The sequence below is a fragment of the Embiotoca jacksoni genome, unplaced genomic scaffold (genome assembly GCF_022577435.1).
Source record: "Embiotoca jacksoni isolate LCO1_2020_lvr unplaced genomic scaffold, fEmbJac1.0.p SCAF_57, whole genome shotgun sequence".
Classification (NCBI taxonomy): domain Eukaryota; kingdom Metazoa; phylum Chordata; class Actinopteri; family Embiotocidae; genus Embiotoca; species Embiotoca jacksoni.
The window spans coordinates 1791983-1818756 of NW_027185411.1; the positions used below are offsets into that span (position 1 = coordinate 1791983).

At 40.4% G+C, this 26774-nt stretch overlaps 1 protein-coding gene across 5 annotated transcripts in view; it reads left to right on the forward strand.

Annotated features, from left to right (window-relative positions):
- The window catches only part of LOC138212546 (CAP-Gly domain-containing linker protein 4), a 31758-nt gene extending 15052 nt beyond the window's left edge, over positions 1-16706 (forward strand). For 3 of the 5 annotated variants that reach the window (XM_069172973.1, XM_069172971.1, XM_069172972.1), the window contains 10 exons: positions 1827-1962; positions 2237-2368; positions 3862-4068; positions 5327-5410; positions 6708-6902; positions 7076-7210; positions 9666-9789; positions 13907-13971; positions 14102-14180; positions 14509-16706. In XM_069172973.1, coding sequence (XP_069029074.1) covers positions 1827-1962; positions 2237-2368; positions 3862-4068; positions 5327-5410; positions 6708-6902; positions 7076-7210; positions 9666-9789; positions 13907-13971; positions 14102-14180; positions 14509-14878 — 1527 coding nt within the window. In that variant the 3' untranslated portion in view covers positions 14879-16706. The remainder of the gene's footprint in view (positions 1-1826; positions 1963-2236; positions 2369-3861; positions 4069-5326; positions 5411-6707; positions 6903-7075; positions 7211-9665; positions 9790-13906; positions 13972-14101; positions 14181-14508) is intronic. The other 2 variants (XM_069172974.1, XM_069172976.1) reach the window with 2 other exon arrangements.
- The last annotated feature ends 10068 nt before the right edge of the window (positions 16707-26774 follow it).

The following is a 26774-nucleotide window of genomic DNA, read 5'->3' on the forward strand; positions in this document are numbered from 1 at the left end:
TTTGTTATTGTTCAGAAGCTTATTCAGCTGGTTTGGTGGAGTTCAGCTATGTGAATACATGTTAGAGTGTGCGAGACCTACATGACCGTAGTAGTAGTAGTAGTTTATTTTTTCAAAGTAGCTTTCAGAGGAAAAAAGGTTGGAGACCTCTGCTGTGTTTCTGTCTGGTCACAGTTGGTGTTTCAGCTTTTGTTGTTGCTGATGTTTTTTTTTCAGTTGCAGCAATTTTCTTTTTAATGAATTAAATACCAACGTTTTTATTATTTTCATATTTATTTAAAATAAGTGTATTTGGCAACAGATTTTTACTTTTCACCAAATTTCTTTTTCAAATTCCAATAAATTCTTCAGTATTATTGGTGTCAAGATGAACCACCCAACGTTTACTTCAGCTACGTGTGTCATCCTTTGGACATGGAGCGTGCTTTGAAAGCAGTGGAGCTTGCGCCCCATAAGTACAAAATTTTTTCTCATGGGGTCCATGGCAAAGTTTAACTTTGACAATTTACTTGACAGTGTCTCTCCTCCTCTGAACCTCAGAAACTTTGTCTTTCTACTTTCTGAAATCTGGTGTGCACCTGTATCAGGATGACAACATGAGCCCAGTCCACCCTCAATCTATGTATAATATCCATAATATAAGACATAAACCTGTAGGCGACTTTGTGTATTATAATTTCTGAGTCTTAAGTTAAAATAATAAATAAATAAAAATCTTGGTGTTGCACCTTCTGTGTTCCACCAGATTATTTTTTTCAATATTACCTCAGTACTAACACTCAAAAAAAAAAAAAAAAAAAAAAAAAAAAAAAAAAAATCCATTTTGATTTTAAAGTGATGCAATTTAAACAATTAGTTTGTAGTGACATCTTTACTCTTTTACAAATGATCTTGGACTTCATGAGTTAAGTCAGTTAAAAACCCAATATCACAAATTTCCAATTTGCCTCTAAGATTGTTTTTCTGTCTGCATGGCATACGATAGCCTCTATTCTACGACCTCTAGTGTGGGCCCCCTTTTCCAAACCTCCTCAATGGGGTAAACAAATATGAGCTTATTCCCTCCACCACACCAGAAAACACATTTGTTAAAGTTACAGTGGTTCTTCAGAACAGTGTTTGGTTTTCTTGATCCCATTGGCATAAAATAAAATTGTATTCATTCTAAAATAACTGCACTATGACAAAAGAAATCCTGAAAATGGACTCATATTAGATTGGGGAGTTCCTTCTCTTGGGGCTCAGCAGTTTATTAAATTTGAATGGAGCCTCAAATTCGACAATTTCTATGTAATTTCAGGCCTGAAGAGATGACATAGTCAAAGGGCTGGTGCTCGCTCTGTTTTAACACTTTTAAGTAAGTGTGAATTTTGAAAGAACTTGTAAACAACCAAACAGGTGAGTCATCTGCGGTGCAGGCATGTCTGAATTGGTTCCATTTGACAACAAGGAAACACAAATTCTTGCTCAGCCAGACATTTGCTCCAAAAGAATGAATCATTGACGGAGTTTTGTGCCACACTGAGAAAAGAAATGCAACATGCCAAGTTGTGGAGATTGGCTAATCAGAACTGCTGTTATCTTCCCTCGGCTTTCTGGCTCAGTCTCATGCTTTGATCTCTATTTCATCTTTTTAATTGTCTCTTCTGCAGCATTAGTGGAAAAAAGTCACATTAAAATGTTGTTCCGTTTCTGATGGCGGTTCTGCCCTTGGCATAGTGGATGGCAGGAAGATGAAATGAAAATGAAATTTTGCGTTGATTTGATGTCCACATTGGGTTCATATTTGTTTTGAATCTCTGTGGAACATACTTGTGTGTGCGCAGGTTGGAACCTTGCGATTCTGCGGCAGCACCGAGTTCTCTGGAGGTCTTTGGGCCGGAGTGGAACTGGACAAACCGGAGGGGAAGAATGACGGCTCCGTGGCAGGGGTTCAGTATTTCACCTGTCGAATCAAACATGGTAGGTCATGCCACAGTTGTTGATTGACCACTTCCTCCCTCAACTAAATTAACAGCTGTCTAGGACTAAATGGTCTGCTCAGTTTTTCAGTGTCATCTTGGACTGAGGAAATTACATTTGTCCTTTCGGTCACTTGTCAGTGAACGTAATGTGTTTTAGCTCATGCAATGTGTCTTCTGCTGCTGTTTCACTTATTTGTCTTATCATTCTGTAAGTCTTGTTATCTTCTGACTTGTGTGTACTTAAATTATTTGTCGTATGCTTTTTTTCATAGGAATTTTCGCTCCCCTGTCAAAGATAAGCAAACCTTTGGAAAGGCATAAAACCAGCACCACAAAGACATCGACACCCATACGCCCGCCTCGTCGCATAGACCTGTCCCGCATTACCTCCAAGATTAACACAGGTAAAGAAAAAATACCAAACGTGTTACTACTATGTCAGTAAATGTATTTAATGTGTGCATCCGATAAAAAGCTGTCTCTTGTGAAAGCTATGGGTGTTTGAACTGAACACCGGTCCAACTGGTTTTATTTTTATGATTGAATCTCTACTCGGGTCCTGTCAGGGTCACTAAACACGGCAACAAGGTCAACATGAGGCTCACAAGTTTTTGTCCTGATAAACTTGCCTGAGGAGCTTTGCCAAAATGTACTGCGATAAAAGACTTAAAATTAACTATTGCTCACATGGACTTGAAAGACAGTGAAACTGAGTAGCCAGTGGCAAAGATAGCATTTCGTTTGAAAGGAGAACAGGAGAAATATCACTTCACCTACCGACTAATAATTTATAGCTGTTGGGACATGCAGTAATATTTGTTCATTCATTCGAACTTGTGCTATGCACTAGTTGTCTGCATCTCCTAATTAGCAAATATACTAGAACTCTGTATGCCAATTATTCATCAAAAAACATCACCAACGGCATTACAGTGAGTTTATCAGTCTATAAAATGCACTGCTGAAGATGTTGTCTTCATTAGTAATGATCTGGCAAATAAAAAAAAAATCAATTAAATTTACGAGAAGCAATCGCTCTTATGTTTACCATGTTTTGGCGTAATGAAATGAAGTGATAGTTGTTGTATTAAATACGTTTCTATATGGAAACACGGTAGAGACCTAAAGGGAAGGCCCTACTGACAGTTTTCATTGTGGGCGTTGAGCGTCCTATGGAGAAACTCGGTCACTCCACAGTGTTCAGATGAGGCCATCAGCTGCAGCCACTCGCTCATGCTGAGAAGAGGCTTTCTCACCTCTCTCCGACCCTATGAGCCATGTCACCGTGTGGTAGGATTTATTGCATCTGGGCTTTCATATTAATCTTCCTTGAATACTTTGAAAAGTGGATTCTGAATCGGTGCCAAAGGACAATGCATAAATTAAACTGCTGACAAGACCTTGCTCTCACAGTCCTTGGATGCCCACATCTTCAACTCCTGACTAATGACGTCTGCAGTCCAGTCACCTCCGAACATTGTAGAAACTTGTCTCGGTACGTTTCTGTGGTTTTTGCCACCTTTTTGGTTTTAAAGCTGAATTGTGGAGGTTTAATATTCAAAGGTTTTGAAGGCCAGTCGTTGTTGTTGTAAATAGAATAGCGAGACTCGGAAGCCCGTGGAGTGCAGTGATTGATACTCCAATTAAGCAGGGTTTAATAACTCGGGCATAGACAGGCTGAAACGCCTGGCAGCCATTCATCACAAGGTGCGTGTGATTGTGTGGCACGCAGCGTATGTGAGGGCATGTGTGTCTGCACCTCCTCGCGACCCAGGAACCGGACTAATTTATGGTCACACAGGGCTTTTGTCAGCCATGGACTTCCTCTCTCAGCCACCTGTGTTTTACTGTCCCCTCGGATCAGCTGAGCAGACAGCTTGTTTGTGTTTATCTATAGATTGGATGGGTCATTGTGGAACTGTCTCGTCTCAACTAACCGGAATAGACAGACACAGCAGAACGTCAGGCTGGCCCCTATTAGAGCGTGTCGACTGTAACTCGGACCTCAAAGGGTGGTGGGAACATGGACGACCTCACGAAGCGCCGCTGCTTGGATCAAAACGCCTCAGTCTGCGCTGCAGCCTGCCACTTGAAGTGAACGTCAGTATGTGGAAATATTATAGAGAGCCAGGAGGTCTCCGCAAGCTAAAGGTCAAGTGACAAGAAATGTTTGGTATTCTGAGTAGGAATGCAGTCTCCTCTTAAGAGTTCAAAGAAAAGACACAACTCTGTCTCTGAGGGAAGTGTTTCACAGCTCCCTCTAAATGTGAACCGAAATGGCAATCAATACACACAAGGCTGATTTAAGATTTTTTTCTAACATTTTCAAAGAGCAGTATAAAGTTTATACTCTGGTGATCTTTTAATGACTTCAGTGATGCGAGATAGTTTATCAGGAAGATTTTTGTGTGTATTAGGTTCTCATTAGAATTGAGTTTTTTTTCTTAAACCGGTTTAAATACATGGATGTTAATTTTATAGCCTATGAAACAACAAACTCCAAAAGGCCTTTGTCAGTTTACTGGAAAGGACACAAAAAGGACACAAAGCTTTTGTGTGCCTGTAACTGCTTGTCTCAGCGTATTTTAAGTGTTTTTATTCTGTGTTGAAGTTAAAAGAGTTTCCATCATTTTTGTTTCACTGACAATGTCATGTTGTTCTCTATTTACATTTCTTCACTCTCCTGCTCTCGTGTTTTATCTTTACAGTGTAGACGTTTTGTTTCTCTCTCCTTGTTTTCTTTCTCCTTGTTTCTCCTAACTTGGTTTACATAAACTGTATTTTCATATCTTGGATTAACATTTGAAAACTTTTTTTTTGTTCCTTTTTTGACAATGCACCTATGTTCATAATAGTCAATCATATGTCTAGTGTGTTTTTGGCAATCAAACAGACACGCCCCCAAAAACACTGCTTTTTGAAGCTTATTTCATAATTAATGACGGACGGCCAGATGGACAACCAGAAAACTAATAGGAAGGAGCGACTTTCGCTAACAACACCGAGATAACTTGTGGAAAAAAGGTATTGACTTTGGGTTTCTGAGACTAGTTGAATGGAAGTCTATGGAGCCAACCTCTAGTGGCACTCGATGGTTTTGCAGTTTAAGGCACTTCAGCATCGTCCTAATTTTTCAGACCTGAAAACTGCGTCCACTTTTATTATATACAGTCTTTTATATAGGTTCCCTCGTTCAGTTAATTTAACCTGTCAATCTTAATAATTAATAAATGCACAACTCAATAATACTGCCAGTTGTCAAAGTGACTTTTATCACTCAAATCTTCTAATCTGAAGATTATTTCTCTGTGCTAAAGATAAATCACTCTCTCCCTGTTATCTTTGTGTGTCTGGGTGGAAAGGTTTATCTGTTAAAACAACATCTGATAATCAAAAAAGCCCGCCTGGTCCCGGTCAAGAGGGCGACACCTCAGTCACTACGACAGGTACTGCAGCTATAGTTGAGCCGGCTTTAATGCACTTGTAGCACAGAATGTAGTGTGGGAATGCGTTTGCACTATTTAGTATGAAGTATCTGATATATATATATATATATATATATATATATATATATATATATATATAATGCACCTTAATACTTGAATCCAACATCACAATCCACCTCAGGGCAGTTCAACGGTAACAGAAATCTCTTCCAACCAAGAAAGTCCTGGATGTCATAAACTGATACTTTGACTGAAAACGAATGCAGGATACACAGTGGTTTATCAAAGCATAGTTTAAATAGAAGAACATAGATCTGATTGGGTGTTTGGAAAAATTGTATTTGAGTAGCTGAATACATATAGAAATCAGTATAGTTTCCTCGACCTAAAGTTTTTGGGCATGAAACCAAAACCCGGCCAGTCCAGACCGAAATGACCGGATCAGCAGCTCCAACTGTTTACCATCCATGACCATCCATTCTTAGGGGCCCATTAGCCAAGCCTTACAATTGAAAACAACATTTGGGAAAAGGCTGAGAAGTTTTTTTTTGCCCATCACTACCTGTGTTTCAATTTGTTTGTAGCTGAATCTTCCTTTCTTAAAGCACTTTGGCTCAGGTTTAATCAATTAGCCTGGAAGAGTTGGGCACTTCATGAACTTATGGCCTGTGAAGGTCCGTGAAAGTTAAAAGCTTAATGAGGTCCTGCCCAAATAGCTTTTTTTTTTTGAGTGAAATTGGGCATTGTCCTGCCTTCATCTCATTATCTCATGTTGGGGGGGGATTAGCATGTTGGCCTTTAGTTGGACCTCGGTAATGGTAGACTGAGTTCACCCAGAGTTGTACTGCCGTACAATGATGTGACACAGCTGCTTGGATTTCTGAAAACTCCAGTGGTAATTGTCTGGATCCTGATGCTGTCGGCGCTGTCACACCCAGGAGAATAAAAGACAAAATGAAATTCATTTTTTCGATGGCATTACAGGAGTTCCTGATATTGGCCTAAATGGATGGATGGATGACGGATTCATTATTAAGAAGTGGAGGTGCACATTTGGTGCTGTGATTTTATTTGATTTTCTCAGCAGAGTGGATAACAACTTTCCGACATGCAACAGCTTCTGCACGTTTTTCCGATCGATGTGTAGTGCGTGGCTAGCCGTGTTGATGTCTTTGTGTGAATTCGTTTGATTAGTTTCAACTTTTGACTCTGTGTTCAGTTTTGGTCATTTCTTTAGCAGGATTTTTTTTCTCTAAATTTGACCGTTGCGCTGCATCTCCTGTCTTTCCACCCGCAGGTATCCTCTCCCGCTCGCTCTCCTCTTCGTCCTCTTCGCTGGACTCCCGGCATGCTCCGGGCGCTCGACCTCGTCCACTGCCGAGACAACGCCTCCCTGCCAGGCAGCGCAGAGAGCGTTTTTCTCCAAGTCCCAGGACGACGCCTTCACCGGCCCTCCCCTCCTCTTCTGGCTCCACAGCACTTACAGCTGCAGGTCTCGTCACCATGTGTATATCTCTCTCTCTCTCTCTCTCTATATATATATATATATATAGAGAGAGAGAGGTATGAAGGTCTTCTTCCCATCATGATGACGATCTAATTGTTTCAAATTGACAAGTAATTATCACGGCAGATAAATAGGTGTTGTTGATCTCTCTCTTCCAGGTCTTCGAAGTCGAACCCCTTCAGGTAGCAGCTCGGTGTGTGAGGGCTCCGAGGTGCGTCTGGGGGAGAGAGTGTTGGTGGTGGGCCAGAGAACCGGTGTGGTCCAATTCTACGGAAAGACCAGCTTTGCACCAGGTCAGTTGTTAAAACTGCGGTTCTCCCTGAGAAATCACACTAAAATCTTTATATTTGGAGGCAAACATTTCATCTTTATCAATCATTCACATGCTTGAATCACAAAGACAAAAATGTTATTCGGCTAAATTTCTCCGGAAACATCAGTTTAACTTCTCTGAAAATGATAAGTGGTTGTGAACTGGATTATTTGCAGTGGGTCTCATACATGGAAATGTTCACAAAAGTCAAATTTTCAAGGAATGTGCTGAAACTTATAAATAATTAAATGAATGTAAACATTGTGATATTGCAGCCAATTAGATTATTCGACTCCTTTGATTGTTTGTATGGATAAAATGATCACAGTTAAACAATCAAATAAATTTGTGTATAATTAAAAGAAAGCACTGGTTTGACATCGGACATGCATGCAAATAATTTCATACAGCGAAAGTGTTAAAAGCGTACTATAGAAAATCAGTTTAGTGTTACAATAAAAAATTTAAAAAAACATAGTTCTGCCATGGTTCAGAGTCGGGTTTATGGCAGCTTGAGTTTAAAAAGAACTTCAAAAGGAACATGGAAGCCATATTAAAATATTCATTATCCTTTTATTGAATCATGCCTGTCCCTACTTTGCTGTTTTCAGGGAAGACATAAAGAATTACTACAATTTTCTTCCTGAACGTATCCAGATATTTTTAGTCGGGCAGTAAACTGGAGAGCTAGTGGTTTCTGTCCAAATAAATTATAATGATTGCACAGTTTAGGTAACCGTGTCGTCATTATAGGACTGAAAGAAAGTTTTTGATTCCTTGAAGGTATAAAAGTGAAATGACCTGAGCTTTGTCTCTCGAGAAACATAACTAAAGAAAGTTAATGTGGGTAAATTAACACCCCATAAAAATGACATATTGTTCACGTCCAAGGTTGAGTTTTCTTTAAGAAGTTTTATCCTTTGAAATAAGATGAATGAACGATCCTATTAAATGAGAGGAGTGCACGTTTTTTTTCTTTAACTAGATAACTTCTATTCTCTTTTGATCTGTTGCAGGAAATGTCAAAATTGTTAGCATAATCATTAAATTTCTGCGCAATATCATTGTTGTACAGTGAGTCACTTGTGGACGCCGAGATAAAGTGAAGCTCTGTTAAACGCGTCTCTTTCATCTTGTATGAACTCCATTACATGTTAAGTCGCACGTTAGTGCAGTTGCAAACCTTGAGTTGGACAGAACATACTTAGAAAAATTAGATTTGAAAAAGCTGCTGCTGAGCAAAAGGCATTGAAAGCCAAACAGAAAACAGCTCTGAGTTTTCATGAATATTTCGGCGGTAGTTCTACCCAGGCGTCAGTCATGTATGAATAAATTCGGATGTATCTCGCCACTGAGGATCTCGTTTGAAGGGATTTCAGTCTTAAGTTTCCTTTGATACTCGTAAATCAACGCTAGCTCTGTTATCTCAGTGCGCTGAGGACTGTGCTTCTGTAGCAAAAGCTCTTCATAGGAATATGAATTCTCTCTATCTTAGTTTGGCACTTGCAATGTGTATTGAAGTCATCATAAAGAGACAGGAAAATAAATGCTGCCTTGCATAGAAGAGCCACATCACTTTACAGGGCAGTGGCTGAAAGCTAATGAAATAAGCTGTTTTCTTGCCGCGGCCTCAGAGGGAGAACTGTTCACTCCACAGGAAGCGCTGCTTCGAGATGGAGGCCGGTGGCCAATTGACATGGAAAGATGGGAACCAATTTCCCAGCATACTGTTGTTTGTTAATATATCATTATTATTTACAAGACAAACGTTTGGAAGCCACATTATCAGTGAACAGCTGATTGCTCGTCTGTAATCATCTCAGCTTGTTTATCCAGCGAACATAATCGTCTCGATAGAACATCTGATATTTACAACAAACCGCAAACAACATCAGCAACATTACATTACTGATACGCATTTTTGGTTGGAGCCGCTTCTGTAAACACCAACAACCGTGACTGCATGAGGAACTACATAAGCTGTGTTTATATCGAGTGTTTTGCATGTTACTGACTAGTTAGTAATTAGGTAATGTTACTTCGTTAGTTAGTTGCTCGTGGAAACGTTTGCGTTACTTTTTCGTTGCTGCTTCAATTCTCTTATGAATGACCACACAGCTTTATTATTTTAATGATGCCTGCCTCGGCCTCCCGGGGTTGTCTCGCCCCGTCACCTTCCAGAGAGGCACGGCCGGTTCGAGGCTTCGGCCTTCCTCCTCCTCCTCCTCCTCCTCCTCTTCCCTGTGGTTCCCAAATGCCGCGACTTCATTTCACATTAGAAGTCCTCCAGCGTTTCAGCCACAACCCAGACATATAGTAGATTTAACCCGGTCTTGTTGAAGGTGCATCTCTCCTCATCCATTTAAAATGGGCTCGGACGCCACTGGTCCTGCGCCTGCGTGTTTGATTTCTGTTCTGTCTTTGTGTCTCTGCAGGACTCTGGTTGGGCATCGAACTGGACAAACCGAGTGGTAAAAACGATGGATCAGTGGGAGGAGTGAGGTATTTCAGCTGCCCACCCAAACACGGAGTCTTCGCTCCTCCGTCCCGTGTTCAAAGGTGAGCGCCGGCCCTTTAAGCTCGCTTCAATTTCCCACTAATGATGAATTGGTCCGCTTTTGCTTTTTTGCTGGCGGTAAAACTGATTACTGAAACAAGTACCTTCAACAAAATCTTTCAAAGTTCAGAGCGGATTGGACAACGTGAATGTGACGATAGGTCCTGAAAACCCAGAGGTTGCGTTTCATTGGCTTCATCAATACATCTGATGGCACTAATGAGTTCCTTTGACAGTGTCATTTGTGTGAAGGCTGACACATTTGATTTTGGCCTCTGTGCGGCAAACAGTGTTCTTGTATCGTGGTGATTAACTCGAGTCAGGGTTGTCAAACGTGAAGCCCGGGGCTCCACTCGGTTCAATGCGGCACCTCGTAATGAGCCAGACGCCTTCCTCCCTGCTTTTAAATATGGATTATGGATATGTGAGGAAGGTTATATTTACACAACAGAGTATAGAAAATGCCAATAAGACAGTACATCAAAATGTTGCGTGCATCTTCTACTTTAGTGCATGATTGATTTTTTTTTTTTTTTTTTTTTTACCGTGATATGCTGATTGACTTTTATATTGTCGTGTTAAGATTGCGAATGAGACGGGACATAAAACCCAGATTAGGAGTTTATAAGAGTTCCACCGCTTCACCTGTCAGACCTGCTGTCAGCTACGCAAGTGTGAGACGTATTTCATCTTTACTTTATACTTAGTTCTTTTGTGCTGGTTTACTTTGAGCCTATTTATAGCACTTGTGGTAGTTTGTCCATATATCACTGAAAATGTGTTTCAAGATCTGGAACAAGAGACTCTGATGGACTCTTCTATGATCTCGTATCACAAGACACACGTGGAATCTGTCCTCAGTGGATGGACAGAGATGGGGAAAGAGAGTTTTCTGCTCCAGCCTCTTTAAATAGTTTAAAGTTGGAACTTGAATTCAAGAGGTTGCGATTTCAGACTGTGACTTTCACTAATTGTCTTGGTTTTTATCTCATTTTTTTTTTTAGCCATCTTAATTTTGACGGCTGTTTCGTGAATCATTCTTTTCTTTGAACTTCATACATCGTCACCTGGTTTTTGGTTTTGTTTGCCGAATGTTTGAAAAACGTGTGACGTTGCAGCCATCGCTCGATCTCCCATGAAACTGAGACTTACCCATCGAATACGTGTTAAATACATGATCCAAGACGTTGGTACGGTATCTGTGACTTATACGAAGTCATCCATAACTCTCCGTGACGATCCACGAGCTTCTGAGCCGTTTTATTAACATTTGTATAAAATGAGCTCCATGTTAGTGTGTTAAAAACCTTTATTACAGTAAGGACACATTTTAGCGATGTTTCAATTTGATAAATAAATATGTTAATCGTCCTTTATGTTTACATGAATGTAACTATATTTGAGTTCATTGATGCCAATGAATATTGTCTTTGGTATAATCACAGCAGCTTACAAGATATTGAAACGATGTTAAGTATTTGCATCTATTAGACGTATAATGGACATCTGTCTTGTTTTAGACAGCCGGGACTCCTCTTAACTAAAATACACTTGTAGGTGTTGAGGTGTCTGATGAGGTTCTGAGAAAGCTGTGCTGTAAGCGGTCTGGTCAGGTTGTGCATCCAGTCCACTGTAACCGGAGTCAACATCATTAGTATATTAGTACATATTAGTATCGAACAAAAAGTTTTGAAATTTGCGTTTGGTAGATTATTTCTCTGTTGTAACAATGCTTCTTGGCAATAAATTGTACACCAAACAAGAGTCAATATCAACAGCAGAATAAGCTGTTTGGTATTGGCAGAAAAGATTTGGCTAATTTTTAATGGGCGCAACCCACGTACTCAGCTGTGCTGCTCATCCCACAAATGTTCCTTACAAATGGGGCTCTGTTTAAAAGGGAAATAAACAGGCTTTCCAACGGTGTACGATTTATTGCCAAGAAGCAGTGTTACAACGGAAATAATCTACCAAACGCAAATTTCAGAACTTTTTGTTCAATGTGTTTTATAATTAAAGTAAACCTTGAAGCATACATTTTAATAGGACGTGTTTTAGAGTAGCCATTATGTCTGTAACATAAAACATAAAACATATTTGTTTTCAACCATGACCTGAGAAAACTGCTAGTGAGCAAGTAATCTGAATAATACTAATGGATTTGATGCTTGATTTGGTACGAGTTGTCATCATTTGTGTCCGAGTTAAGTGTCATATTGTGCCGTAGATTCATAAACACAATATTAGAGTCCTGTTTTAGAAATGGAAAACAGACCATTTGAAAAAGAAAAAGAAAAGAGAGTTGAACTTTTCCTTCGTCACACTGTTGCAGTGTTCATTTTCTGTCAGCTGCACTGGTTGTATGTAAAATACAGATAAAGGGAAATCAGTTCTGCTGTGTTGAGGTAAACAGAACGGCTTCAATGTTCCGTGTCCTATTATCTTCAGAGTCTGTTGAACTCGACCGGCGCGATGAAAAGCCTTCTCTCAAGAGATATTCACGAACACGGTGATGAAGGTAGCGGAGGGCTGGAAAACACGGCTCCAAACACCCCCGTCGGTTTTCAACCAAACCAAAGAAATTCCCGTCATTTTAGTTGGTCACCTGTTTTCCAGGTGTTCCAGCTGTTGGGTAAACCGAATCACATCTCAACGGATAGTTTCACAACTCTTCAACACACTAAACTACCCTGTGCAATCACATGCTGTTTATAGAGCTGCCCCGTACAGACATCACTGTTCAGAAGAAGTGTTGCACCTGAAACTTTAAATATCGGAATTATTAGGTGAACAGCATCATGGTTTACCAAAATGATATAATTATCATAACTGAGCAGCCACAGTGGTGGCATTTAGGTGTCTTTAAATTTAGACATTTAAAAAGCTGCTTTATTCTGCGGCCACAACTATGTTTTACATTTAAGTGACGCCAACGCAGGAAGTGCTCTCGCAGTGACCCGTGTTGACCGGTTCAAATAGTGCACGCGCAGACTTCACTGGAGGCCGTCGTATTTCTGCACGTCAGACTGGGCATGGTGGCTATTTCTGGAGCTCATTTAATCCGGGCCATCAGGAAACTGCAATCTGCAGTTATTATATTGCAATGTCTGGCATTCATATGCACAAACCACTCCGTTACTCACTGGCACACAGCGTTTGGTTTTTATTTTGCAAGTGGATTAAATCTGTTGACCCCTTTTTTTATTATTTTTTTTTTTTTAATAATTGATGGCATATTAATATTAATAGCAGGAATAAAAGCCATCGCAGTTCAAAAAGCGGTTGACTTCTAAAAGTGCTGATTGTTTGCTGTTAAGGCGAGACGGTTTACCAGAATTGTTTGACTGCTGGTTAAATGAACGCGTCCCGCCTTTATTTGTTGGTGTAATTAGTCTCCTCTCCTTCCTTTGCCGAGAGCTCCATCTCAGAGCAGATCCACCGTTCATGGAGTCGCGTTCCTCTTCTCTTCCCATATCTTCATTCCTCGTTATTTTCTCATTGTTCTTTTCTTTTTTTTTGTAACCCCACTGTTTACCTTCCTTGAGATAAATAAAATATATTTGTGGAAGTCCGCTCCTGTGTTTTCTTGTCATCCCTTATTCATGTCATTTTCCTCCTTTTTTTTTTTTTTTTTTTTTGTCTTTTCTTTTTTTCTTCTTCCCCTAATTAACCTCGGAGCACAAAGTGAGCTCAGCTGAGCACATGCTCTCCTGCTGTCTAATGAAGATTATCACTCACACACACACACACACACAGTTTCTATATTCCCATCCCTTAAACACCACTTCCTCTTGTGCTTGCTTCTCATTATGGGCGCTCTGACTCTTAACAGCTTCCAGACTTCTAATGTAATTATTAATGTGATCATATAGTGGCTTAAGAAAACACCAATAAACGGTGCAGGTGCTCTTGTGCAGGCAGCGGTGGTCTTTTTTTTTTAAATTAGAGGAGCAGCAGACTCGGTATGTGCTGCTATTAAATGAATTATTGAATGCTTTTTTTTAATTTTTTTATTTATTTAAACTGCTGACCGATACAAACTGTGGATCAATGTCAGTAAAGATTTGCACAGTTGATTGTCTCATTCTCAACTTACAAGTTTCCTTTTTGCCCTCCCAGGATCCACGGATCTGTCGATTGCCTTTCAGAGCTCACCTCCTCTCGCTTCAGTCATCCTCTCAGCGGTGAGACTTCTGCCTTCATTGCAAGCTTTGACTGAGATTTATTTGAATGTATTATTCTGTGAGCGCGTGTGAAGGGAGTCTTGTGCAAGTGTCTGTGAGGGAGGACTTGACTCTTGTGATTGCTGCGCAGGGACGATTCGTCGCAGCTTCAGCACCTCGTCGGCCATCGCCGCTCCGAAGGAGACGAGCAGGAGGAGCCCCGTGACCAGGTGCGTCCCTCGCATTCCTCCCTCCCCGAGCGTTTGGGCTTCACCCTAATCCCCTGCAGCCCCGACAGAATCAATAATGATAAGAAGCAGAGGTATTAGTCAGCAGAGGGTTCCTTTTTTTTTTTCTGTTTTTTTTAAATGGCCGATGCATGATTGTGGTTATAATGAGCAAGAACAGGGAATTGAAGATCAATCCCTCAAACACAGCTCCCATGAATCTCCGACTTTCACGCCGTTTCTCTTTTCTCATAAATCTTTCTTGCTGTATTTTTTTTTTTTTTCTCCCTTCGCTCCCATAATTCGACAACAAAAACCAAAACGAATGCAGGAGTCGTTCCAACCCCCACCGCCGGCGCTGGAGCACCCTGAGCGGCGGGAGCGGCGGCGGCGTTCCCGGCGGCACGGCGGGATCCAGTCCCTCCCCCACCTTTGACGGACAGGTCCGCCTCCACGTGGGCACGCAGGTCCTGCTGAGCAGCGCCAATGAGATGGCGTTCATCCGTTACTTGGGCACGGCAGACTTCGCCCCGGGCCTCTGGCTGGGTCTGGAGCTGCGAAGCTCCAAGGGCAAGAATGACGGTTCTGTGGGCGGCCGCCGCTACTTCACGTGCCGCCCGGGCCACGGCGTGCTGGTCCGGCCCAGCCGGGTCACCTATCGCGGCATTAATGGTGCGCGCTTGGTGAACGAAAACAGTTGAGGCCTGTCGGGGGGAGCGGCGGCGGGGAGGGGGTTGACTTTCTGTTTCTGATCCACTCAAAGCAAGAAGTTGAAACTTCTCCATCCTTTTGCATTGCACATTAATACGTTTTCTCATTCATATATGCAGTCCTCTGTTCTGCTCAGCGAGCTTACAGGTATTAAACTACTTACTAATTATGAGGTTTTGGAACATATAGGTGACAAAAAAAAAAGAAAAGAAACGCACTTTAAAAATTTAACTTTGAATTCTTAATAGAATTTGTTCAGGCAGGATTGGGGAGAATCTTAAGACATAAAACACTGCACTACTTTTAATCTGATTGCACTGACAAAACATCTATATGATGGATAAGAATAAGATCAAGTGTGGGGGGGGTGCACACGTGAAAAGCTATTTCTATACCCAGAGCTCACTTTTTAAATGAGATTTTTATCAGATAATTTAGGAGGTAATGTGGTCTTCTGTCGAACCAAAAGTGTGCACGTGCTCCTGTGGACGCGTGCACGTGTATATTAAGGGCACTTTGAACAGGAGAGACCGATCGATTTCTACCAGGGTTGTAATAAGACTTCCAGATAATTGACGGATGTTGAACGAAAACTGGAATTTCACTTGATGAATCAATGCGCGTTAAATAGGATTTAATTATGCTTAGACCTCCATCAGAAGAGAACCGCATCAGCGGCAGTTGTTTATTCCCGTGTCAGATTATGTTTATATTGTGCTTCAGCATAGCAACAACCCGGTAGAGTCTGAAGCGGCGATGGGGATGAAGGTGTGATATCTCTGTCCAATCAGATATTAAAGGTTCCTTTCATAAGTACATGACCTTCAGCTGGGAACACACTCGGGAGCGACGAGAGGCAGAAAGTTGCTTCACGTTTGGTCCGAACAAAGAATTCTAGCCGTCGCAACGTCACGTTTTCTATCGGCATCGTAACCCGAATTTGAACTCATTTCATTTTGGTTTCGTCACTTTAAACTGCTAACTGTCATTTTGAACTTCGTAATCTGCAAATATCAGTTGAATGTGTGCGATTTTGAGGGAAAGTGTCGGGAATTTAAAAGTCCTCACGTATGTTCCCAGCTTCATTAGGTCTTGTGGCATTTGTTGAAGAGCTTCGGTCGGGGCGTAATTGTATTTGACGCTCGATTAAAGCAGCTTGACACAGGAAATGTACATCGCCCAGAAGTTTCAAGGATAGTTTCCCATGCGATCAGGGCTGTCTGAGCCGCTGGGCACGGGAACGAGCCCATTGATTGTATGTGTGGAAAACAGGCCCACCGCTCAGTAAAACACTCATGTACCATCCAATTAGGGCGCGTAAGGCCACAACAGCAGCCGGAGAATCTCCACCTGCCTTCCGTCATCGATCCGTCTGCTCAGACATCCTGTGATTGAAACGCAGCGGTGGTCAGAGCCCAAGGTTGTCTCCAATATCTGCCACAGATGAAATGAGGAGGAGAGAAAACGAAACAAAACAAAAAAAAACGTCTTCCCGAACGGCTGCCGAAGCATTTATATCAATACTTTCTTCTTCAGAAATAGCTTCTCATTTAGACACATTATCTCTTCCGTAACATTTGCAAGTGTTCCACATTTCAAATCTCATCTACAGATAAACTCATAGTTTGATGTGTCATAAAGGTTGTTTGGGTTTTTTTTTTTTTTTCCATGTAGTTCCTGATATGTAGATTTGAAGTGTGTGTGTGTGTGACGGAGGGATTTGGTCCGACGCATTTACATGTTGTGTGGGGAAAAACAAACAGCATTTGTAAAAAATAAATAAATAAAAATAAAATAAAAGACTCTATTCTAATGTGACCTTATGTCTATTTCTTCTTTAGCTCATTCACTGAGTGTGGGAATGAAAAAAAAAAAAGGCTAGACTTCCTGGGATTGTTCAAAAGGCGGGGGACCGAAAATGAAAGCGGCACCGGGACTTTGAAACGGTTGCGCGGCGGTTCGATTCCACCGGGGCTCGTCTCCCTCAGAGCACAAAGCCTGCTGCGAGAGTGACATTATTTGCTTACCGCCAGCCTGGGCACACACACTTACGTTTGAATGGGAGTGACGTTCCGTATTATGCCAGGATTGTAGAACAAATAGATGTGTGAATGGTTGCTTAAAATTGTTTTCCATGCTCATTACTGCTTCTTTTTTTCTTTATAGTCCAAACAGGAGAAAAACAAAAAAACAAAAACAAGAAAAAGGATTCGGTGAAGCAGAGTTTTTCTGTCCAAACTATACTGACTGAAAGATTTATTCACAGGTGAGAATAAAATAAAAGATGCACCTATTATAGAATCACAAACTTTTTAACATAAATATATTAAAAAAAAAGCAGCAATATTATAGCTAAAAATACAATACAGCTAAAAAGCAACTGATATTTATCTCCTACTTCAGTGTTATAACCATCTAGTTTGATATGAAGCTGATAGTCACATAAGATCCAACTGTTGATGGACAGGTGGGGGGGGTTGGGGGGGCAGTGGCTCTCTGAGGCGATACTACGTCCCGCCCACCGACAGCCGTAACCTGACTTTCACCTCAGGCCTGTCAATCAAACAGACACGACAAAGCTTATTTTCTCATTAATAACGGGATTATTTTCAGATGGACGGCCAGAAAACGAGTAATAAGAAGCGACTTTAACGAACAACGCCGCGATAACTTGTGGAGGAATTGTATTGACTCGAGAAATTGAACGGGAGTCTTTGGAGCTGGAGTCTTTTTGGAGACGACCTCTAGTGGTACTCGGTGGTATCGCAGTTTAAGGCCTCATTTTTCAGAAGCGGAGGCTACGTCCACTTTTATGTATTTTATGTCCAGTCTATGCTGAGAACCTGAGGACGCTGTAACCCGACCACCTGTCCTGGAAACCAGACTGCACCCCGGGCATGTCAATCAAACCAGGTCAAAATTAATGATGTAGTTATTTTCAGAAGGACCACCAGAGCACTGAACACCAGCTGGCACCATAAAAACTGGTGGAAAAAGTGGATTGACTTTTTTATTTATTTCGGGAGAGAATTGAATGCTTTTTGAATTAGAGTCTATTATTTGGATCCAGCCCCTAGTGGTCCTTGGATGTATCGCACTTCCAGGTACATTTGCATCGGCTTCACTTTTCGGACCGAGAGGCCACGTCTGTTTTCAGATACAGTCTGTGAATAAAATCCATGTTGTATTGCGGCTGCAGTATTATATTCTCAATGCCGAGTTATTTCATCCTCAATTGATCAAACGGCTTTCCGGGTGACGTGAACACTTGCAGGTTGTCAACACGGGACACATTTTTTTTGTGGACACGTTCAGGTGATTGTGACTTAAATTAATCAAGTCCACGTGTTCTCTGTGGGGATGTTTTACAGCCGAGGCTGTCGGGGTGTCTCGTTGGCGGACTGAGATGACAGACATGCAGTTTTCTCAGCGGTCAGTGAAGTATGTTTGTCAGTCAATGCCGCGTCTCTGAGTCTGTCATTTCGGTTTTCAGGACATCGACATGCATCTGAGGAGTAGATTATTTCTGCTCCGCCGACTCTCGGGTGTCGCTCGTGCCGTCCTCTGTGCACATCTCCGTGTTTAGTGTCCGGATCGAAGGTGAGCATTTTCCAACGGTTCATGTTGACGAGTTCGTCGGTGAGGTTGCTGAGCTTTGGTTTCATCACTTCTCTCCTGGTCCTCAGTGAGAAATAATAATAATAATAATAATAACTTTATTTATATAGCACCTCTAAAAACAGAGTTTACAAAGTGCTCTACAGAGAAGCAAAGCATGGTCGTACATAACGTCAATACCGGTAAACATTTAAGAAAACAGGAGGCAAAAAAAAGACCAAACCATAAAGGTAATGAATACAAGGAAACCAAACAAACCAAACAAATAACCAAAACGAGCAAATGGAATAGAAAACAAACACATAAATAAATGAATAAAATAAACAAACAAAAACAGGGGAACAAAAGAACTGCATAAAAGGACACAAAAGGACGACATCACTTAAAAGCAATTCCATAAAAATGTGTTTTAAGAAGTGATTTAAAAGAAGTCGATGATTCTGATGACAGCTGATGACAGTCAGACATTTCCATCTCTGGCACAGAAAGATCCGGTACTGCGTATGGAAGATGTATTTACACTTATGTAAACACAGAGTGGCCAATAGTCGGGTTATTTTCTGAAGAATTGAGGAACTTGTTTACAGATGTCCGGAGGGAGCTCAGGGTTTAACTGCATTGAATGGCCAACGGTCAGCTTCTCTTATGCACATGTAACCACGGATGATATTCATCAGTGTGAATCAGTGAGGTCATCTGCTCAAGTCCAGGTAACCAGGTACGACCCCGTTTCCAAAAACAGTCGGGACGCTGTGTAAAATGTAAATAAATACAGAATGCAATGATTTGCAAATCAAGTAAAACCCAAACTTAATTGAAAATAAACCAAAGACAACATCGGATGTTGAAACGGAGAAATGTTATTGTTTTATGAAAAATATGTGCTTATTTTGAATTTGATGCCAGCAGCAGATTTAAAAAAAAGAAGTTGAAACAACTTCTAGAACAAAATAAAACACCTACTAATTAAAAAGAAATTCTAAAGTCTTAATAATACTTTTTTTTTTTTTTTTTTTTTTAACTTTATGTGTATTTGGTTGTTGATTTAGTTGCTTTAAAAACCCTGTCCTATATTATGATGTCTACTTATTGCTCTAACGGCAGCAGCTTCTCAGTGGCCACTTTATTAGGTCCACCTGTATAATCTATTCCAACTGCTCTTTTTAAATTCTACTACCTCCACAAAGTCGATAATAGTCCGTTTTTTTGTCAGTAATACCAGAAAAACCTTCAAATAAAACGCTGTCCGTTATAGCTCGAATAAAAACATTTCATTTCATTTCCACCAACAAAAGACTGGACGTCCAAACTGATCGACGAGCGCCTGCCTCGGCGTTACGAATGCGACTCTTTACATTGTAAATTACACTTTTATTTCATTCTTGGAGGAAGCGGCTCTGAAAAGAAAAGTGCACACACTGTGTTACATTATTATTGCTATTAGTGCAAGTGCTTATGTAAATGACTTATAAATGTAAATGGGGGCACTGGAGGCAGCTTGCGGAGAGCTCCACTTAATGAGCAAAGTTGTCAGAGTTCCAGCGAAGCGTCCGACTTTAACCTCTTCGTTGCCTAAAAATCACAGCAGGACAAATTCTTTTTAACGTGTAGCTTTTTGGAAACGACGGATAGATCTGTGTGTGACACGGTTTTTCCTGTTTGACTCCTAAAGCCCTTTATAAAATACGTGCATCCTAAAGGACTGTAAGAAAGTGATTTCTAGTTTACATCGGACACCAACCGAATCTAATCCAATTCCAGTCTGTTTTCTTGTGAAGTCTCAGCTGAAGGCATTTGGCTAATTCAGACAAATTGTAGTTCATGCTGATAACAACTGGTGCAGTTTATTTTTTATTTGATCATTTATTTTGATTTGATTTGATTAAATTACTTCTTCTTTTTTTTTTTTTTTAAATCTAAACAGAAAATATGTACCGTGCATAATCAGTACACATTCAACAGAATAGCTCTTCAATAAGCTGAATGTGCTCACATGTCCACTCAGACAAACAGATATCAGCAGGGAGCTCAGGGTTTAACTGCCGGTAAATAAAAGTGAAACTCGATCCTGACTGTACTCAAAGCTCAAAGATAAAACTAGGCTGCTCCTTCTGAACGGCTCTTCGCAACTTCCTTCGTCTTGCTTTGTTATCAGTAGTATAAAAAAAAAACAAAAAAAAACGAGGCGAAACCTGAAACAAAGCTCAGACATCCTGTATCAGCAGCAGGAAGTGCTGAATCAGCACCGTCAGCAGCTACTACTGAGCGTAAAGCTGATCCCTGTTGAGACCATCGTGAATTTCTTTGCATATTTAACGTTGCCTGCAAAAACAATTCAAATGCAAGATAATGTGGGAAATAGTTCTCAAAGTGTTTCACGAGTAGTGCAGAGCAGAAGTTGAATTTGATAAACCACAGTTCATCGGCGTCGTCGTTCATCGAGTGGCGTTGTACGAGAATGTGATTCATGTTCTCTTCCCTGGAGTAGGAGTGACGACGCTCGATGCCGTTACGACGTGAAGGAACCTCTGAGTGAAGTGCTGAAGGCCTCGTTTGAAAGATGATCGTTCGGATGAGGAGTTTCGTGGCGATAACCGCTTCAACAAAATTCAACCTGAAAAAAAAAGAGAGCAACCTGACGGGTTCTTCAGTGTAAACAAATAAACAAGTGCTTGTAACCTCTTGCTTTGTTTACCACCGAGCCCGACCCCGGTGAACAGGGCGAGAGAAGACTTTGCTTTGTGTGGTTTTTTTTGCATATTGTTTGTTTGTGATTTGGGGTGTGAGCGGGATGAAGATTGTTCTGTGGTTTAGTTTTAATCTTCAGTGCATCGGGGGTTTTCCTCATTTACGCCATCCTGAGTTTTTATTTAGTTTTTCCTTTTTCGCACTGATCATAGAGTAGTTAGCCACATGGGTCTTTTGCTCACTTCCCGGAGGAGGGGGGTGGGAGGGTTGGCCGCTGTACGACCTTTGACCTCTGTCAACAGTTTCTGTTTCTTCTTCTTCTTCCGTGGAGCCGTGGAAGATGGAACTGATTGTTCATCTGTAGGTTTAGATCAGTTGATGAGAGAATCTGAACGATGTGATGGCCTCCAGCATGTTTGGTGCACGATATCAGTCGAGGTGAAATTCATTTGAGTTGTCATATGAAGTCATGAGAAAATGAAGTAATGGGAGAGTAAACTTTGTAATAAACTGAAGTTATCGTTCTCGCTCTGTTAACTGCTGATTCATGATCACTTGCTTCCCGTCGGTGAAGGGTTTCTGTGCTTGACTGGATTTTAAAATGTTGCCCCAGCTCTGCATGGTATTTGTAAAACAATGCGTACTGTATGTTGCACGGATTGACTTGCTCACTGTGATTTCTGTCTCATAATCGTCTCCGCACGGTTCGGAAAACGATGCGCTCGGTAATATCTCACCGGTGGAAACGAAGTTCTGAAGTCCTTGTTCAGCACATAAACGCTGCGAGACCGCACTGAGGAAATATCGTCTCCTATATGCCGCAACTGAAATCTTATTTCCTTTGTGACGACAGCCGGTGTTTGTGTTTTTCTTCAAGTGCCAAGAACCGAGCAGCTTTTCCGCGACACCGTGAAGTCAGATTTCAGACTGCGTTTAAACACGACGGAGAGCAGAATGAGCACAGCTGGCACAGCTGGCGCCCGAGGAGCACAGTTTGGTATCGCTAACAAATACATACTGGCAGCTGCACAAGCCTCTGCATTTGCAGACATGTTGACAATGCAGGGATAATCCTGCTGGGCTCTCCATTCACTCCGTCAGGGTTTATGTGCAATAATGACCAGCTCACTGTACATAATCCTGTCTATTACACAACTATTTTTACAAAGTGAGCTGCAGTGATTTGACACAAAATATTGTTTTAAAAGAATTTTTTATTTTTTTTTATACGAGGGAACTATGTATACCACTTATTAACAGAATCCAAACATTATGGTTGTTCCTGTAGCAATTTTACTCACAAACACATATTTAAACCAGTTTCTAAACCAAAGTTTTTTTTTTAATTATAAATCATTCACTTCTGTGGAGAAAGAATTATAATAATAATAACTCAAAATGTTTAATTTTTACCGCTCCTCTTCGTCATCTGCTCTGCAGGTTTATGAAGGTGGTGCTGCTTGAGACTTTACACGTGGAGAACGGCACCGTCGTCCTTCCAGATTAGACCCGAAGCCGTTGCATTAAACTCAACCAAAAGTCATCGTCCACGTCTCTCCAGTCTGTCCGGGGAAGGCTCAAAGTGTCTAGTTTCCTGTCCCTCTCCACATTGTTGACTGCCAACTGAAGGAAAAAAAAGAAAAGTTATCTGTCCTCCAGGCCAGCATGTCTTTCAGAGAGCCTTTTGGTGTCTGGTGTGCTGCGGAAAGTCAGAGAATCCGAGTGCTGTTGGTCTTTGGATGGCTGTCTCATGTTGTAAAGATACAGCAAAAGGAAAATGCAGGTTTCTCTGTTTTCCTGCTCGGGTTGTGTTCTCATAACTGTGGTTACATCTGGACCCCCACGATGGCAGTCAGGAGGTGATAAATACAAGTTTGAGCTTAAGAATATCCATCCATCCGTTTTCTACCACTTACCCAGGGTCAGGTTGCAGAGTCAGCAGATGCATCAAGCTAGCCGAGCAACGTTTCCTGGCTCCTCCTGGGGGATGTCAAGATGTCCCCAGGCCAGATGAGATATACCGTCCCACCAACGTGTTCTGGGCCTGATTAAAGAATAAATTAGGCTAGTTGATCATATTTCTGCTGGAATTACATCATTTTTGCCGGTTGATTCGATGCAGTATGTTTATTTAACCTCTCAACCAAACTGGTTGATATAACTTGCTGCAGTTGTAGTGACTTAGGTTGTTTAGGGAAGACAGACGGACAGACAGATCGTCCTGCTCCTGCTTGGAGAGTTGGTTTCCAGGACAACCTCGCTGAGCCTGACTTCTCTCCTCACCTTTGCTTTAAGAAGCTGCGGCCACATTAAAGGCTGGTTTAAAGTACAGTGACTATCTTGTTGGTATAAAATCAGCAGGCGGAACAGCCAGGAACGAATGACCAACCTCGCTTCACAAAAGATGTGGTCACTGCTCGTGAAAAGGGACTGAGTCTGTTTTCTTGAAACGTCCTTCAATTGCAACATTTCTCAGAACGCAGGTCGGACCGAATGTCAGTGAGAACCAGTCTGGCATCTTCGTAAGTGCCGACTGATTTGTCTTTAGTCTTGTCTATAGAGACTTGGACTCTTCTTGCCCTTTTGTTCCATTTTTAGCTCTTCTGTACTGTGTGAGATAAGTCTGGGGTCTTATTGACCAATTGCACTGCTTTTGAATTTGTAAAGTGAATAGATCGAATCACATTTAATGTATTTTCTTACTTGGATGAAGGTCTTTGCTGCACAGCACTTGTTCTTACTTACTTATGCTATGCGAGCAAGGGGACTCGGGTAAAATCCATCCATTAAGAGGGAGATTTACCATTGTTTTAATCTGTCAGATACAGCCAGCCAAAAAAAAATGAAGGCAGACATGCTGAGTAGAAGAGGACACAATATATGGACAGATTGATGAATTGATATGTTAGCGAGAGAGATGGAAATCCATCGTCTTGAAGTTGTTACTCCAGAGGACAAAACAGCGAGGTGATTGACTTGCATGCAAAATTAAAGAGTCAGACAAACATAACAAATAGCTCAGTGAACTAGTTGTGTTGCTTAAAACATCACGCTGCTTTAACAACTCCACTTAAGTAAATTGGGCCAGTGGTGGTGCATAAATAAAGAAGACAACAATCACTTTGCTCCCTCCCTGTGTAGACTGTCGAAGAGCTGCAGGATAACTGCAGGTATTAATAAAGAATGAAATAAATATTTGACAGTCCCGATAATAAAATACTGAATGACCATAGAGTTCATTACAATTCAAAAAGTTCACGCAAGGTTTTTGATTATTGGACTGACATGTTATAGTTTAACATTTTATGCCATTTTGGACCAAATGCTATACAATGACATTTTTTCAACAGTTTGGAAGACATACTTTGGTATAACAATTTCTTAAAAATTTTGGACGAAATACTATAGTGTTATTTTTTTAAGGTTCTTTTAACATCACACTGTTGAATGACGTATTTTTTTGCATTTTTGAAAAAAACCTGTTCTATGATATTTTTCTATTTTTTATGGCATTTTTTCATATTTTGGAAGACATGCTATAGTGTGACTTTTTTAAGATATTTTGGACAACATGCTATGGTATGAGTTTTTTTAGTTTTTTGGACGACATGCTATAGTATGAGTTCGCTGGAAGCTATGAGTGAACTCCGTGGAACACTTTCTCCTGCCACGACTCACTCTCCGGTGCCAAAGATAGTCCTGCGGTTTACGACACCAACTGCCAGCTGGAAATGACTTCATGAAGACACGGGTTCGAGCCCCGCCGAGGCAACACAACGCTCACGGTTTACCCGCCGAGGTAACACGACACACGAGGTTCACGGTTTACCACCGAGGTAACACGCAAGGCTCAAGGAGGGCAAGATCTAAGGGGAGTCCCTGTAAGGGTAAGCAACAAACCAAAACAGACTTTTTTTTTTCAATGTGGTTGAGTTGCCTCAAAGAGTAGCAACTTGAGACATGTCAGTTCAGAAAAAAGTCATACTCCAAAAAGTCATAAAAAAAGTCATACTATAGCATGTCGTCTAAAATATGATCAAAAAGTCATACTATAGCATGTCGTCTAAAATATGATCAAAAAGTCATACTATAGCATGTCGTCTAAAACATGATCAAAAAGTCATACTATAGCATGTCGTCTAAAACATGATCAAAAAGTCATACTATAGCATGTCATTTAAAATATGATCAAAAAGTCATACTATAGCATGTCGTCTAAAATACGACAAAAAAGTCATACTATAGCATGTCGTCTAAAATATGATCAAAAAGTCATACTATAGCATTTCGTCTAAAATATGACCAAAAAGTCATACTATAGCATGTCGTCTAAAATATGACCAAAAAGTCATACTATAGCATGTCGTCTAAAATATGACCAAAAAGTCATACTATAGCATGTCGTCTAAAATATGACAAAAAAGTCATATTATAGCATGTCGTCTAAAATATGATAAAAAGTCATACTATAGCATGTCGTCTAAAACATGATCAAAAAGTCATACTATAGCATGTCGTCTAAAATACGACAAAAAAGTCATACTATAGCATGTCGTCTAAAATATGATCAAAAAGTCATACTATAGCATTTCGTCTAAAATATGACCAAAAAGTCATACTATAGCATGTCGTCTAAAATATGACCAAAAAGTCATACTATAGCATGTCGTCTAAAATATGACCAAAAAGTCATACTATAGCATGTCGTCTAAAATATGACAAAAAAGTCATATTATAGCATGTCGTCTAAAATATGATAAAAAGTCATACTATAGCATGTCATCTGAAATATGATCAAAAAGTCATGCTATAGCATGTCGTCTAAAATATGACCAAAAAGTCATACTATAGCATGTCGTCTAAAATATGACCAAAAAGTCATACTATAGCATGTCGTCTAAAATATGACAAAAAAGTCATACTATAGCATGTCGTCTAAAATATGATAAAAAGTCATACTATAGCATGTCGTCTAAAATATGATCAAAAAGTCATAATATAGAATGTCGTCTGAAATATGATTAAAAAGTCATACTATAGCATGTCGTCTGAAATATGATTAAAAAGTCATACTATAGTATGTCGTCTAAAATATGACCAAAAAGTCATACTATAGCATGTCGTCTAAAATATGACCAAAAAGTCATACTATAGCATGTCGTCTAAAATATGATCAAAAAGTCATACTATAGCATGTCGTCTGAAATATGATTAAAAAGTCATACTATAGCATGTCGTCTGAAATATGATTAAAAAGTCATACTATAGTATGTCGTCTAAAATATGATCAAAAAGTCATACTATAGCATGTCGTCTAAAATATGATCAAAAAGTCATACTATAGCATGTCGTCTGAAATATGATTAAAAAGTCATACTATAGCATGTCGTCTAAAATATGATTAAAAAGTCATACTATAGCATGTCGTCTAAAATATGATCAAAAAGTCATACTATAGCATGTCGTCTAAAATATGATTAAAAAGTCATACTAAAGCATGTCGTCTAAAATATGATTAAAAAGTCATACTATAGCATGTCGTCTAAAATATGATTAAAAAGTCATACTATAGCATGTCGT